At 40.3% G+C, this 16,890-nt stretch overlaps 1 protein-coding gene across 1 annotated transcript in view; it reads right to left on the reverse strand.

Moving 5' to 3' along the window:
- Positions 1-2,447: 2,447 nt before the first annotated feature.
- Positions 2,448-16,890, reverse strand: part of b3glctb (beta 3-glucosyltransferase b) — a 34,132-nt gene continuing 19,689 nt past the window's right edge. Inside the window, exons 11-15 of the mRNA XM_085363842.1 lie at positions 13,003-13,116; positions 8,014-8,113; positions 4,493-4,612; positions 3,624-3,768; positions 2,448-2,582 (exon numbers count right to left, since the gene is read on the reverse strand). Of these exons, the coding sequence (XP_085219968.1) occupies positions 2,448-2,582; positions 3,624-3,768; positions 4,493-4,612; positions 8,014-8,113; positions 13,003-13,116 (614 nt within the window). The remainder of the gene's footprint in view (positions 2,583-3,623; positions 3,769-4,492; positions 4,613-8,013; positions 8,114-13,002; positions 13,117-16,890) is intronic.

Consider the following 16,890-nt stretch of genomic DNA (forward strand, 5'->3'; position numbering starts at 1 on the left):
GCAGTCGTCAGGCATTCTTTGGCTTTGTTGAACTTCCTCTGTTGATACCCTTCTGTTTGTTACCTGGAGTTTTCAGATGCCGAGTGTGTTTTGGACTTTTGCTTGTGACCAGAGATGGGCAGTAACATATTAACGAGTAAAGTAAGTAAAGTAAAGTAACGAGTAAAGAGGTGACAATAGAGTTGAGAGTGACGGGACTTAGTGCTGCGGAATCTTTGATTTTATTCATTTTTTGCTGTTTTACTTGCATCTATCTGAAAAAGCGAGTGTAAACACAAAACATTATTTTTATTTTATATGCTGGAATATGCAGAAAATAGGTTTAAATGTTAAACAAATTTCTTCAAGTCAAAGACTGTTGCATATAATTTAATTTTTGTCTGATGCAATGTGCATAAAGTCAAAAGATTAAAACTAATAAAAAGTTTTAAAAACAGACTTTTTCATTTGATTACATTTTATATGATGGATTATGCAGAAATAAATAGAATTGGGCAGAAAGGTCTAGTGCTTTATTATGTTTTTGTTTTTTTTAAAGTAACTAAATAATAAAGTACCGTATTTCCCGGACTACAAAGCGCACCTGTATATTAGCCGCACAAGCTAAAATCAGGGGAAAATCCTGTTTTGTACATACATTAGCCGCACCTGACCAAAAGCCGCAGGTGTTTCAATGTTGACTTATCATATGTAAGAGAATATGCACAAAGGGAATTGTCAGGAAAGAGATGGCTGTTTGGAGACATCACTTTTATTAATATTTTGAAAAACAAGTTATGGGTACATATTTGCATAACTTTTTAGGTATATGTACAAGTAGCGGTAATTACAAGTACGAAACATGTACTGTGCTTCATAAATGAGTAACAAATGTAGTACATAACAATAACCTACAGCACACCAGAAAAATAGATTCGGACTACCTTTTAGGCTCAGGTGCAGTGACACGGCTTTAACAAGAAGAAAAGTCAGTCATTCACCACCATCTTCCCCAGTGTCGGATATGAACAGGCTCAGGATGGCTTCGTCATCCACTCTCAGCTCCTTTCCTTCGTTGTCACTTTCAAAACCAAAGAAATCCTCGTTGTCAGTGTCAGAGTCGAACACCCTCAGAAGGGCCGTGGCGGTGTCCTCCTCTCCATCATGCAGCAGTCCAGCCCTTTGAAATCCGTTGGTGATCATGGATGTTTTCACACTTTTCCACGCTGTCAGAATCCACCGGTGGAGTTGAGCATAACTTGCTTTTCGCAAGTTTATGGCCGCTTGTCATCCACGCCTCCCGCTGAACGTGTAGCGCTACTTTGAAGTTTGTTTTTCGCGCTACTTGTACGGCACTATGTTGCCTGGCGGATGGACATGTGACCAACATACTACTCTTGAACCCCGATGTGTGTCCGATCACATGCCCTTCCGCCAGGCAACGTAGTGCCGTACAATAGCGGAACAAATAAAACAAATCGTCTTACGATATGACAAAAATCATGGACAATCCATAGAAAAGCCGCACCTGACTAAAAGCTGCAGGGTTCAAAGCTTGTGCAAAAAGTAGCGGCTTATAGCCCGACAATTACGGTAACTCATTACTTTTGAAAATAAGTAATCAGTAAAGTAACAGGATTACATTCTTGGAGAAGTTTTTTTTTCAACTAATTACTATTTTTAAGTAACTTGACCAACACTGCTTGTGACCTATTAATATTTTGTTTGTTTACTTTGTCCGACTCTGGATCCTAATTCTGCAAAATATCACATGTTGGGCAAATTCCTCCTCACTTTACCATCATCACAAAGTGCATTCATCAAACTTTTAGTCTGAAGTCCATTACTCACAGAGTGCGTTGCAAATAAACAATGGTTAAATGTCCAGATTCAAACGTGTCGCGTAATGTATATAGCATGTCGAATGCGTTGCGTTTTTGCTGAAAATTTGTCCTACAAAAAAAAACGTACAGTGAAAAACAGAAGTCAACATCAAGCAATGATGAGCCGACCCTTTTCTAAAGAAGAAAAGGAAGAGACTAAGAATTTGGTTCAATCCACGTCTTACAAGAAGGCAGCAGCAGGGAGAATTTCATGCTTTGATCCAGGAGTTGAAGCTGTATCACCACCACTTTCGTACATTTCGAGCTCTTGTTGGCAGAGTTGAAACTGTGGAGGTAGAGAAATAATATCAATGAGCTGAATGACCCACAGCAGCGACTAGCTTTGTGTCTGAGGTAAAATAGTATTATTTTACTCCTTGGACCAGTGTGTGTACTGAGCTACGGAGCATTTGTTGCCAAATGCAGCGGTGGGATTCGTCAGATCTGTTTATTGGGATCTCAAAAGTCTACACACCAATGTCAAAACAAATGTGGCAAATTCCCCACATTATCTGGATGTTACAGCAGCCTTAACAGTGGTTACTGATTCTTGTCTACGACATACTTACTGCATAAACACAGTTTCTACAGTTCATCTCGTGGTCGCGTGTCCTGCAGCCAGTATCTGTAGACAGCCACGGGATCTACATTCCAGTGCTTGTGGAAGGAGATGGCGTGCTGCGTGGAGATCATTTCCTCGGAGTAGTCATCTGGTCGGGCCTGAAATATCAAGGACAAGCGGTTTGTCTGTCTGTGCGTGTGCCCCACACGCCTATCCACAGAACAAGGATATCTGTATTATCTCAAAGAGCCAGCAGTAAACGCATAATCATAAGTTAAACTATAATTAACAGGCAGAAAACAAGAATAAAATTCAAAAAGCCCCACCAGTTTAATTACAAAGCTGCAAGCTTCTGGGACAAAATGATTAATGTCTCAATGATTTTTCTACGTGGCAAACAGATTGTTTCTCTCGGGTTGCGAGGTTCAGCACTCTGTTAGGAAAGCAGAACCACATGGCATTCTCTGGGTCTCTCTAATTGACCTTCATTTAAACAAGGCAAACAGGAAGAGAGTATCACACTCTGCATCATCTGGTCCTAAGTAAAGGTTAATGTCTTCATTAACACTTGGGGCAATTTGGGCTCATTTAAGTGGCGTCTCTGTGCATTTAATCAAGGTGTGAGTCACTTCGCAAAAGCAAGAAAACAAAGACAGAAATGGTTTGAAAGGCTCTTCTTCTATTCTCCTACCCACACGTCTTAAACTTTAGCACTTTGGATTTATTTTTACTAAACAGCCTCATATTAAATTGGTGCTCCAGTAAATGAAAACATTACAATAGATTTTAAGTTCATAAGCAGCTGCTCTTAAAAAAACGATTCCTATTTAAGTCAAGCAGATATTTACTGTTTAATTAAAACTTCATGCTTTACATCTGTCACACATTTTCTGTGTTCAGCTGACCTGCTTAAACAGACCAAATTAATTTACGCATTGCTTTCCCAGGAAGTTTTAGACCCATTTCTGTAATATACTTACATATCTATATTATTGCTAATATATATTGTAATATATCTATATCACTAAAGCACTTCTGGATGGATGCAAACTGCATTTCGTTGCCCTGTACCTGTGCATGTGCAATGACAATAAAGTTGAATTCTATTCTATTCTATTTTACAACTCTCATAAAAATAAAAACAACGTCATCAAGAGAGCTGTTCACCGTGACAAGAACACGTGCGTGTTGCTCTCTACCTGGTGGAATAGTGGACTGTGTGTAATGGGAACACCGAGCGTAGTGAAGCACCTGCCCAGCACCATGTCATCAGGAGCATCATCGCTGTAGCAACCACAACTACTGGAAAGCAGCCTGGACACCGCCGTCCTGCTGAGCACCATCCTTCACACACACACACACACACACACACACACACACACACACACACACACACACACACACACACACACACACACACACACACACACACACACACACACGGTGTTCAGTGTGTAGCGCTCCCTCTGTTATGTTCTTACTATGTAGGCATATTAGGTATGTATACATTAACCCCTCCAAAAACTATTTTTATTTTAGTCATCAGTTAAAGATTTTCAACAAGAACAAATGTGCAAAAAACATTTGACTGGATTACATAATGCACAGAAGAATGTGGTTATATTATTATCAGTATTTAATTCAAAGCTGACATGAAAACTGCAAGGAAAGCCAAAGGTTTTGGGACAAACCCCGTGTAAGAAGCATAGAGTTTGTATTGCAACATTTATTTTTGCTTTATTGCAACACTGGTAAATCCTCACACAGCCTAACAGCTTTAACTCCCTTTTACTATGGTCTGGCTCTTTTAATGCAAATTGAGACCAAAGCCAACGGAGAAGTACAATGTAACAGAAAAAAAATTACTGGTTCCAGCTAATATGGGCCTTGATGCCATGCCTTGCTTGTATCTGATTGTAGCTATGTAATAGCTAAGGTACAACTATTGCCTCTAATGTTAAATAAAGAAAAATCAGTAATGTTCAAATTTTCACACAAGGTTTTGCATGTTTTGGCTCAACAATCATTAACACCGACAACCCAAAAATATCATCTGACCCAGCCTCACCCTCCTCCTCCGGTGGTGTAGCTGTATCCCTTCTGGGTCAAGCCATAGCCATATCTTTCCCCCAGGCTCACTGCTTCCTTTGGGTCATAGCAACGCAGCAACTGTCTCAACCGGGGTAAACTGTTGGTGGACCAAGAGAGAGAAAGTTTGCATAGCATACGTAGTACCTACATGCCTACAATAAAATATTAGTTATGTCCATGTCTCATCTCCAGTCCCCTTTTCCCTCTGTATGTTTTTACAGTGTCCGTGTTCCTCGTCCGTCCGTCACGTTAAGTCCACATCTACGTCTGTCGTGTGTTTCACGTCTATGTCTATGTCGTCAGGCTCGCATTGCCATGTCTGCGTCTCGTTATGTTTCCTGTTTTATTTTGAAGAGGTCTGTCCCATGTTCATTGAGTTTAGTTTCCCTCTCCCTGTCGCGTCATTATGTTCATTCCAATTAGCTGTGTTCCACGTGTGTTTCCTTTCTCCTTGTCTGCCTCGTATGTATTTATGTAGTCTGCTGTCATGCATTCATTGTCAGGTCGTCTGTTGTTTCAAGCCATGTTTCCGGGTTTCATGTATCCATGTCCTGGTTTGTTCATGTCAAAGTTTTTCATGTTCTATTTTAGTTTACCCAGTTTAGGTTAATGCTTAGTTTTGCATCGGTTTGCCTTGCCCTTTGTCTGTACCTTTTCATCAGCCTTATAAAACAGCTCGCCTTTTGTTAAATCAAATTACGTTCCATGTTCCATTGTGTGTGCGTTTGGGTCCACTATTCAAAGGCCACGCAGTGTGCTTCAGCCAGATTGTGACATTGTGGAAGTTAATCTTAGTAACAACAAGTAACAACATTATGATATAAGGATCAATTGAAAGGCAGCAACCCAAACAGACATGTTTTCTATGCTACAGTATACATTAGAGGTGGGAATCACTATACATCCCACGATACGATATTCTCACAATACTTAACGCACGATACGATATTATTGCAATTTTTTAAAATATTTTGCGATATTCAGATTCTGTACATAAAGGTAAACTTTATCAATATTCATTTTATCTAATATCAAAGTCTCACACTCAGTCTTTCTCTCATTTCAGTCAGTTTTATTGTTGACAAACTGAACGGTTTGTATTACAGTCTAGTCCAACTTAACTGAATGTAACCATCTGGTACAATTATAGCTATTCTGAACTATGCAATTTATGAAAACTGCAGCCCATTCAGCAATTGAAGAATTTGAAAGTAAATTAAAACAAAATATAATTTTACATTAAATAAAAAAGTTTTAAACTTAATTAAAATAAAACATGTCTTAAATTAAAATAAGTAAACTCTTATGTTTATTGCTGCCATAAAAAAAGTTAAACACATTTGGACAGTGAAGGAATGTCAGGATTCTTGCTCAGAAAAAGTCTCTGAAGTCAGAGCACAAAAACCTTTTTTGTAACAAAATATCGATTTCTGCTGTCCTTTTATCGATACATTATTAGCAAACAAAATATCACGATACTACACAGAATCGATTTTTTCCCCCACTCCTAGTATACATATACACTATAAATAGAAAAAAGTACTGGGCCAGTTTTTTGCTCATGCCAGAGGATGTTTGGAGCCCTGCAGTTATTGAGTGTCGGAGACCACAGCGTTCGATGAGTCTGCACTGTAACTTTACGTGGTTTCTGCTACGGCTGAGCTGCTGTGGTTCCTGATTACTTGCATTTTGCAATAATAGTATTTACAGTTGATTGTGGATTACCTAAGAGGCAAGAAATGCCCCACACTGACTTTTTTCAACTGTGGCATCCTATTTTAAGGCGTGACGCTCAAATCCAGTGTGCAGGGCTACATGTTTGATTTTATACAACAGTGTAAATGATACTAAAAACAGTTGAATTGAAACATTAGACATTAGACATTAGACATTGTGGCCATATATTCAGGATAGGAGGATACACAAGATTAACATTGGGGACTTTTTTGCAAACTTCACTACAATACTTCTTTTTTTTTGCATTTCATATTAAATATGCAGATTAGAATGAAAAAGTACATTATAAACCTTTTTATAAACAACTTTCATGATTATAGTTACTGGCTGACTGGCTGTAGCTTTTTATTTTATTCATAACATTGTATTGTGATATATATGGGCTCAAAATGTGGTCATAAATATTTTGTACTTGTAAAAAAGATTTGTGTGTGCGTAAAAAAGATTTGTATGTGTAAAAAGAATTTGTGTGTGCGTAAAAAAGATTTGTGTGTGCGTAAAAAAGATTTGTGTGTGCGTAAAAAAGATTTGTGTGTGCGTAAAAAAGATTTGTATGTGTAAAAAAGATTTGTATGTGTAAAAAAGATTTGTATGTGTGTAAAAAAGATTTGTGCGTGCGTAAAAAAGATTTGTGTGTGGACTTAGAAAAAAAAACCCTGCAAGTTACAAGTACGGATTTTGACCCTATTTTTCTTCCTTTCATCTGATTGGTCAATGTCATGTCAATCACAAATGTAACAATCCAATCAGAGAACAGATGGGTTTGGCTGTCGGGGGGGCGCTTTTTTGAACTGCAGGTCCTTGAAGGGTGATACAGTTTGAAGCTGGAGGATCGCTATATAAATATCCGATAGCAGCTAGGTCCCCTAACTTTCAGTAGCTGTTGAAAGGAAAAAGTTGTGGTATATCAGTGGCTAGAAATACCATTATTACTTTAGGATTAGTTTAACACAAAGTCAGGGCTGACCCAGGACCATTGCTGTGAGTCACAGTGCGCAGCATAAAAGTCCTTTCACATCGGACGCAGGATGTGCTGCTAATGCTAACTAAAAGCAAAGGATCCAGAATTTGTTGCGCTGGCTGCTGGGCTCTGTGGGTTTTTGCAGCAGCTCTACCTGTACTAGATGCACCTGCTCCTTGTCTTTTCTATCTCTGACTTTATGTCCTCTACAAGAGTTTGTTTTTTTTTGCTGGTTCTTCAAATGTTCAATAAAAACATGTATGCTAATTCATAACGAAGAAAGCTTTGTAATGAAGACTGTCATTTCCAAAACACTGCCCGCCCCCACCCCGCGGTCCGCAGCGCTGTTGAAAAGGCTGTGGAAGTCCCTGTATTAAACACGTAGACCTGTGACACAAAAATCACCAAACTCGGACGACCACAGACTGTTTTCCTTCGTGGTGATGAAGGAAAACGCTGGGTTGGCATGTAAAAGGGCATTTATTCCCTTCAAAGACCTGCAGTTCAAAAAAAGCGCCCCTCGACAGCCAAACCCATCTGTTCTCTGGTTGGATTGTTACATTTGTGATTGACATGACATTGACCAATCAGATGAAAGGAAGAAAAATAGGGTCAAAATCCGTACTTGTAACTTGCAGGGTTTTTTTTTTTTCTAAGTCCACACACAAATCTTTTTTACGCACACACAAATCTTTTTTACAAGTACAAAATATTTATGACCACATTTTGAGCCCATAGATATATCAATGTATTAATTTCTGTGTGTGTTAAATAAAGAGAAAAAATATTTTCCAGCTTACCTGATGAGAGTATCATCATCAACGATGAGCAGCCAATCGGCTTTCGGCACAGCTTTGCCTAAAAACCGCCTCAAGATTGCAAACGTCTTCCCACAGTGTCCTTTAGGGGAATAAAATATACAGAAGAAAATGTGAAAAAGATTCAACATCACATTCAATAACAGCTCGAGCTGATTTATTTTGGTTGATAATCATGTCAAGGTCATGACCTTTGGATAAGCTGTCCTCTCTTAGTGCACTTGTTAATGTTGTGTTTCAATAAAATGGAAGAAAATGTTTACAAAATGATAAAAAATGGGGAGAATTGGAAGAATGAGCAAAAGCACCTGCATGTGTGTGAAATGACAAAGTAGAGCCAAGAAAAGGTTGTGGACAAAGTGCAAGAGGAGAAAGCATAGATATGAGGAATAGATGGATGTGCAACTCCCTTCCATGTGAATGGACTTCAAGTAAAGCACAAAGGTGCATCTCAGACAAGAGTGATATCATTAGAGAGATAAAACTGGTGTCCGTGTCTTTTTCACAGAAGCTCTGTTTAGTATTTTTTGCTCGAGCGCCTATTATGACAAAGATTAGGTGACATACACACTTCTTTTCACCGCTAACAGCCAGTTAACTGATTAAATCAGACTGTCTTTTGATTTGTCTGCTCATAGACTGACTGTGGTGCACTTCAAATGTGTAAGGACAGGAAATATGGAGCTCGATACTTCAGTCCTCAGGAAAGGAGCTATTACATCCTGTGATTAGCCAGCTGTGCAGAGGTGAGCCAGGGACCAGGAGCTTTAAATTTTCCTTCATTAACTTTAATACTTGCAGCTTTTATGCCTGCAGCTCAGGGCAACATTGTGCTCCAGTATCCCCAAATGTGTTCCATGTTTCACTGAGCATGATCAGACGACACTTGCATAAATGCTGATACAAATCAGGCACAATGTTTGCCATATTTCTCAGCATACCAGCATCTCCTAAATAGTACGAAACAAAGTGCATTTTTGGCTTATGACCAACTCTGCCTTTCTTATTGTCATGTAGGTAGTTTCGTGATGACTTTATTAATGCATATTCTGGAGTGTCTACACAATCTGACTAGTCTTCCCAACAATTTTAAGCTACAAATGATCTTCATCTGACCTCTGACAGGGGACACATCTCTGTGCTTGTTCCGTTAGACCTCAGCGCAGCATTCAATACCAATGACCCCAATATGTGACCACAGAGATTAGAACACAACATAGATTCATAGCTATCTGATAGATTCCAATTTGTTCATGTAAACGGGGAGTTTTCCTAAAAGCCGGATCCGTACACTATATTGCTATTATATATTTGTCTGCTGTCACATGCATATGAACTTGACAACCCATTCTTAATCCATAGGGTTTACTATGATGCCGGCCCACCCTTTGGAGATATAATAGCTTTAACACTTCTGGGAAGGCTTTTCACAAAGTTTAAAAGTTTGGTTATTGGACTTTAAGTGATGTACAGTTGTGTTCAAAATAATAGCAGTCCAATGTGACTAACCAGAGTTGTGGTAAATGGCCTGTATTTGTACAGGGAGTGCAGAATTATTAGGCAAATGAGTATTTTGTCCACATCATCCTCTTCATGCATGTTGTCTTACTCCAAGCTGTATAGGCTCGAAAGCCTACTACCAATTAAGCATATTAGGTGATGTGCATCTCTGTAATGAGAAGGGGTGTGGTCTAATGACATCAACACCCTATATCAGGTGTGCATAATTATTAGGCAACGTCCTTTCCTTTGGCAAAATGGGTCAAAAGAAGGACTTGACAGGCTCAGAAAAGTCAAAAATAGTGAGATATCTTGCAGAGGGATGCAGCAGTCTCAAAATTGCTTCTGAAGCGTGATCATCGAACAATCAAGCGTTTCATTCAAAATAGTCAACAGGGTCGCAAGAAGCGTGTGGAAAAACCAAGGCGCAAAATAACTGCCCATGAACTGAGAAAAGTCAAGCGTGCAGCTGCCAAGATGCCACTTGCCACCAGTTTGGCCATATTTCAGAGCTGCAACATCACTGGAGTGCCCAAAAGCACAAGGTGTGCAATACTCAGAGACATGGCCAAGGTAAGAAAGGCTGAAAGACGACCACCACTGAACAAGACACACAAGCTGAAACGTCAAGACTGGGCCAAGAAATATCTCACGACTGGTTTTTCTAAGGTTTTATGGACTGATGAAATGAGAGTGAGTCTTGATGGGCCAGATGAATGGGCCCGTGGCTGGATTGGTAAAGGGCAGAGAGCTCCAGTCCGACTCAGACGCCAGCAAGGTGGAGGTGGAGTACTGGTTTGGGCTGGTATCATCAAAGATGAGCTTGTGGGGCCTTTTCGGGTTGAGGATGGAGTCAAGCTCAACTCCCAGTCCTACTGCCAGTTTCTGGAAGACACCTTGTTCAAGCAGTGGTACAGGAAGAAGTCTGCATCCTTCAAGAAAAACATGATTTACATGCAGGACAATGCTCCATCACACGCGTCCAAGTACTCCACAGCGTGGCTGGCAAGAAAGGGTATAAAAGAAGAAAAACTAATGACATGGCCACCTTGTTCACCTGATCTGAACCCCATTGAGAACCTGTGGTCCATCATCAAATGTGAGATTTACAAGGAGGGAAAACAGTACACCTCTCTGAACAGTGTCTGGGAGGCTGTGGTTGCTGCTGCACGCAATGTTGATGGTGAACAGATCAAAACACTGACAGAATCCAGGGATGGCAGGCTTTTGAGTGTCCTTGCAAAGAAAGGTGGCTATATTGGTCGCTGATTTGTTTTTGTTTTGTTTTTGAATGTCAGAAACGTATATTTGTGAATGTGGAGATGTTATATTGGTGTCACTGGTAAAAATAAATAATTGAAATGGGTATATATTTGTTTTTTGTTAAGTTGCCTAATAATTATGCACAGTAATAGTCACCTGCACACACAGATATCCCCCTAAAATAGCTAAAACTAAAAACAAACTAAAAACTACTTCCAAAAACATTCAGCTTTGATTTTAATGAGTTTTTTGGGTTCATTGAGAACATGGTTGTTGTTCAATAATAAAGTTATTCCTCAAAAATACAACTTGCCTAATAATTCTGCACTCCCTGTATAGCGCTTTACAAGTCCCTAAGGACTCCAAAGCGCTTTACACATTCATTCATCCACCCATTCACACACACATTCACACACTGGTGATGGCAAGCTACATTGTAGCCACAGCCACCCTGGGGCGCACTGACAGAGGCGAGGCTGCCGGACACTGGCGCCACCGGGCCCTTTGACCACCACCAGTAGGCAACTGGTGAAGCGTTTTGCCCAAGGACACAACGACCAAGACTGTCAGTTCGAGCCGAGCCACGATCTTTTTGGTAGAAATCGTATTATTACATGGCAAATAATTTACCAGTAGGTGTAGTAGAGTCAGAGAGACCAACAGACCCAACATTCATGATATGGATGCACCTGAGTCTGTGTAATTAAATAATTAAGTGAAAGGGGCATGTTCAAAATAATAGCAGTATGGAGTCCAATCAGTAAGGTCATTCATTATGTGAAGAAACAGGTGTCATTCACATGGAACTTATTTAAGCATGAAGCCAGCACGTGTTTTACATGCAATTCTCTCTGAAAACCTGAGAAAGATGGGTCGTGCCCGACATTGTTCAGAACACCATGCTTTAATCAAAACATTGATTGTAGAGGGGAAAACATGTAAAGAAGTGCAGAAAATGATAGGCTGCTCAGCTAAAACGATCTCCAATGCTTTAAAATGCAAAGCCAAACCAGAGAGACGTGGAAGAAAACTGAAGACTACCATCTGAAAGGAATGAACAATAGCCAGGAGGGCAAAGACTCAGTCAATGATCAGCTCCAGGAAGATCACGATAAACATTTGAAAATTTGCGATAATGATATAACTGACGATATAATTGACATTAGACAAAATACTTTACAACTCCACAACTTTACTAGTGCAAAAAACCCATTAATGTATTTTCACTTAAACAAGCAGCTGTTTTTTATGGAAGCCCGTTTCCGCCACTAAAAAAAAAAAAAAAAAAGCTAGTATCCATAACTCGAAATTTCGAGTTATTTTCTCGAAATTTCGAGAAATATAACTCGAAATTTTGAGAAATATAACTCGAAATTTCGAGTTATATTTCTCGAAATTTCGAGTTAGCTCTGCCAATCAAAAATATACGTGAATGAGGTCGCTTTCTTGTTACCTGGAAGCATATGGCGCAGGACCGCGCACTCAAAAACGGATCCCAACAAATTAAAGTATGTTTGCTGATAGTAACACCATGTGATTCAGCTAATAACACAGGGATTTCATCATTTGTGAAGCCAGGCTGAAAACACTCAGCAATCTGTGCATTCACGACTGGATGTAATACCGGTAGCTTAGCTGTAGCATTTGTAGCTGAGGGCTTCAGCTTCCGGGTAACATGGAAATGACGTCATTCACGTAGATTACTGATTGGCAGCGCTAACTCGAAATTTCGAGTTGCTTTTCTCAAATTTTTGAGTTAATATGTCGAAATTTCGAGAAAATAACTCGAAATTTCGAGAAAATAACTCGAAATTTTGAGTTATGGATCCTTTTTCTTTTTTTTTGTGGCGGAAACGGGCTTCCATAGTTTTTTATGTGCATTAAGGTTACATAAAAATTTAACAGTGCAAATGCAAATTCCTTGCTGACAGTTTAACCAAAAGGCATTTCCAGTGGAAACTGGCTGACATATTCTCAGCATAACCATGTATAATATCCACAAAACCTAAAAAGAGGTTATACACACACAATACGGTGCATCACATGATTGTTGGGGTTTCATTCTAATATTGTAGACTCTTTACTTTACAATATAAACCTCCTTGAGGTGACTGTTGTGAATTGATGCTGTATGAATAAAATGTAATTGAATATTCTGATCTGTATCCAGCAGTTATCAGTAAAAATTGTTGCTGCTAATGAACTTACCCCTCTCAGTATTGGACACTCCCAAACTGACTGTTGGTATGGAGGCATCAGTAACATCGCTATAATACTCTAAAAACCCAGACTCTTTCTCCCAGGTCGCCTTCACCACTGGTACTGTGGAAATGAATGGGGAAAGATAACCGAACCTGCAACAACATTAAGCCTTCACCACTGAGCTGTAGACACATACAAACAGATATATATACAGTAGCTATGACTAGTGAAGCACTGATTGATGGCAGGCAAAGCTTCTATTTAATTAATAGACTATAATTTATAGTCTTTAGTCTTTAGACATGACACAAAAAACCTACAAAGTAATAACTTAAAAGTGATCCATGGTAAGGGGGACTCATCTTACCTTAATTTATTCTGAAACACATCCACTAATTATTCACTTGTACAGAGCATCAGTGCTTTGAATAATTGCACAAATTATTACAAATACAAAAACTTTAATATACTGAAATATATTATTATATCTGAGTTGCATTGTTATTATTCCTGTGTGTCTCAATCACTTGTTTTTAAAATGATCACAGTGGACAAAATGTTGTAAAAGTATAATTATTAAAGGCAATGAAGTACAGTCATTAAAAAAAGGGATTCCCTCTTTTAATGTTTTAAATCTCAGAACACGATGAAAAAATAAATAAATGAATAATTCGATATTTGCCTGGTCTCAAAATTAATAAAAGAGAACCTCAGATGAATAAGACATAAACACAAAAACTAAACTAAAAGAGAAACTATGTACAAATCGTGATTCTATGACTCGCAGAACCACTTTTAGTAACTATAATTTAAATTTTGCTGCATGACTTTAAAAGATTCTGAGATTGTTGTGGGTGATTTTTGCTCTACTTATTTAATTTTCAGGCAGTAAAACTTTATTTGTTGGACACAACATCTGACTCTAGAGTGTTTGGGTATACAGAGAAGTTCACTGTCAGCTCAGTGGGCCTAATTTATAACCAGTGCATACACACAAACCTGTGCGTAAATGTGTGTAAACATTTCACACAAAAAGATCAGTGATTCATCAATTTATTGGTTAGCGAGTGTATCGATATTCAGCCAGAGCATCGCTCAGGTTTTTTTCCTCCTTCATTTACTTGTTTGTTTCAACCTCTCATAACTCCTGTGGATTCCTGCGCTTCCTTCTCCGACAGTTTTATATAAGTTTCTTCAGGAAACTTTCTCATGTTTCTTTTTTACCTTAGTTTGGCAAGCCAGTCTCTTTACTTAAAGTAAAGTAAAGTAAAGTGTGCGTGTTAGTCCCCATAGGGAAATAGTTCCTCTGCATTTAACCCATTCACCCAGTGAAGCAGTGGGCAGCCACCAATGCAGCGCCCGGGGAGCAGTGTGTAGGGACGGTACCTTGCTCAGGGGTACCTCAGGGTAGCCGTTCAGTGGAGTCGAACCCCCGACCTTCCGATCATGGGGCCACCACTCTACCTACTGAGCTATCCCTGCCCTTACACCTCAGTCTCTATTGTCTCGATGCATGCTCAATTATCCAGGTGAGTAAATCCCAAAAGGCTGATTCGTAGTTGATGACGTAGCGTTTTCAGTGGGAGAAACGTTTCGTCACTCATCCTTCTTCAGTCTCAGCTGACTGCAGGTTTCCCCAACTTTATAAACAGCACATTTGCACAATAACTGAATGAACGATGGGCTGTTACATGAAAAGTGAAAGACCATCCCTGAATCGAGGAGGAGGCCTAAGGCTAAATCTGTCATTGCAGCCATGCCCCAACTCTTTGTGAATGGTACTCATGGCCATTGATCAGTGGCTATTGACCAATGTTCATGACAATTTCCATATTAATGATCGAGGAACTCCCAGCCCATTGTTCATTCAGTGGCTGAGTGACAAAACGTTTCTCCCACTGAAAATGCTACGTCCAGATGAACAGAATCAACCTTTTGGGACTCAATCTCTATTACATGATGTTAAGCATACGGTATACAGATTGGGGGCGACAAATAGAAGCCTGCAGTTGCAGCCTGCAACACGTGTAGTGTGGTAAGAACAAAATTGGCCATTGCGCACATGTAATGAATCTGTTAGTGAATCTTCATGCAAACACATTTCTTGTGAACAAGGTAAGAATAAGAACGATTCCATGCACATTAATGAATGAGGCCTACTGTTCTATAAGTCTTGTGCTTTGTTCAGATGCCACTTTGCAAACCTAAGTCATAGCACCATGTTCTTTTTAGAGAAAAGAACAATTCTGCACAAGCCGTACTTGTTAAATGTTAAAGTTAACAGCAGTACAATTATAAAAAGACTGAACATGTTTAACTGAAGCCATGTTATAGAGTCGCTCATACTTCAGTTAATCAAGCGCATTTGATTATCAACACTTTAACCTTTTAATTTGATGGAAATATTAAATAAATAAATGATAAATACATAAAGACACAGATAGCAACATGCAGAACCTATAAAAGACCAGATGTTTTCTTTAGTTTCACTGATATGTAAATCCTTAAAATTGAAACACAATGTGCTTGACAGGCACATTTACGCCAGAGGTATATTTAAGTATGGTGTGAAAACCATCACAGGCCACAACACCAAGAAAAGCACAGTGGGGGGGACTGTGGAGAAGGCAAACAAACTTAACAACTTCTTCAACAGGTTTGACCAGCCCACAACCCCCCCACCCTCACCTTTTCTACAGAGTCCAATCCCCACTCTCCTGCCTCCCTCGCTTCCCCCCCTTCCTGACACCATGACACCCCCCTCCTCCAATCCCTCTCTCAGCAGCAAGACATCTCCCCCCTCCCCTCCTCCCAAACATCTCCCAGTGTCACAGTGGATCAGGTCAGGAGACAACTGAGGAAGCTTCGCCCCAGAAAGGCAGCAGGCCCAGACAAGGTGTGTCCTAGGATGCTAAAGGCGTGTGCTGCTGAACTTGGGGAGCCGCTACAACGAGTCTTCAACCTCAGTCTGCGACTGGGGAGAGTGCCCGCCCTATGGAAGACATCCTGCATCGTCCCGGTCCCCAAAAAGAACCGGCCCAATGAGCTGAATGACTTCCGACCGGTGGCACTGACGTCACATCTTATGAAGACTCTAGAGCGGCTCTTCCTCAACCTCCTCCGACCACAGGTACAACATGCCCAGGACCCACTACAGTTTGCATACAAGGCGGGTGTCGGAGTGGAGGATGCCATCCTGTACCTCCTACACAGAGCCCACTCACACCTGGATGGGGGAAAAGGCACGGTCAGGATCCTGTTTCTTGACTTTTCCAGTGCCTTTAATACCATCCGGCCCTGTATGCTTCAAGAAAAACTGAACAGGATGGAGGTGGACCCCTGCCTGGTGGCTTGGATCTCCGACTACCTCACCGACAGACCACAGTACGTCAGGCTGAAGGACATCACGTCTGACACAGTGGTCAGCAGCACAGGAGCACCACAGGGAACTGTGCTGTCCCCTCTTCTCTTCACCCTGTACACCTCTGACTTCTGCTACAACTCTGAATTATGCCACATTCAGAAGTTTGCAGACGACACAGCCATCATGGGGTGTATCTGGGATGATCAGGAAGAGGAGTACAGAAGTCTGGTGAGGAACTTTGTCGCATGGAGTCACACAAACCACCTGCAACTCAACACCTCAAAGACTAAGGAACTGGTTGTGGACTTCGGGAGGTCTAGAGCAGGTCCACTGCCGGTTCAGATAGAGGGGGAGGAGGTGGAGGTGGTCAACAAGTACAAGTACCTCGGGCTGTGGGTGGACAATAAACTGGACTGGTCATGCAACACAGAGCACCTGTATAAAAAAGCCCAAAGCCGACTGTACTTCCTCAGGAGGCTGAGGTCTTTTAACATCTGCAGGAAGCTCCTGAGGATGTTTTACCAGTCGGT

This window comes from Diplotaxodon limnothrissa, linkage group LG10, assembly GCF_057381915.1.
Source record: "Diplotaxodon limnothrissa isolate DT_005_m linkage group LG10, D_limnothrissa_male_GT1.1, whole genome shotgun sequence".
NCBI lineage: Eukaryota > Metazoa > Chordata > Actinopteri > Cichliformes > Cichlidae > Diplotaxodon > Diplotaxodon limnothrissa.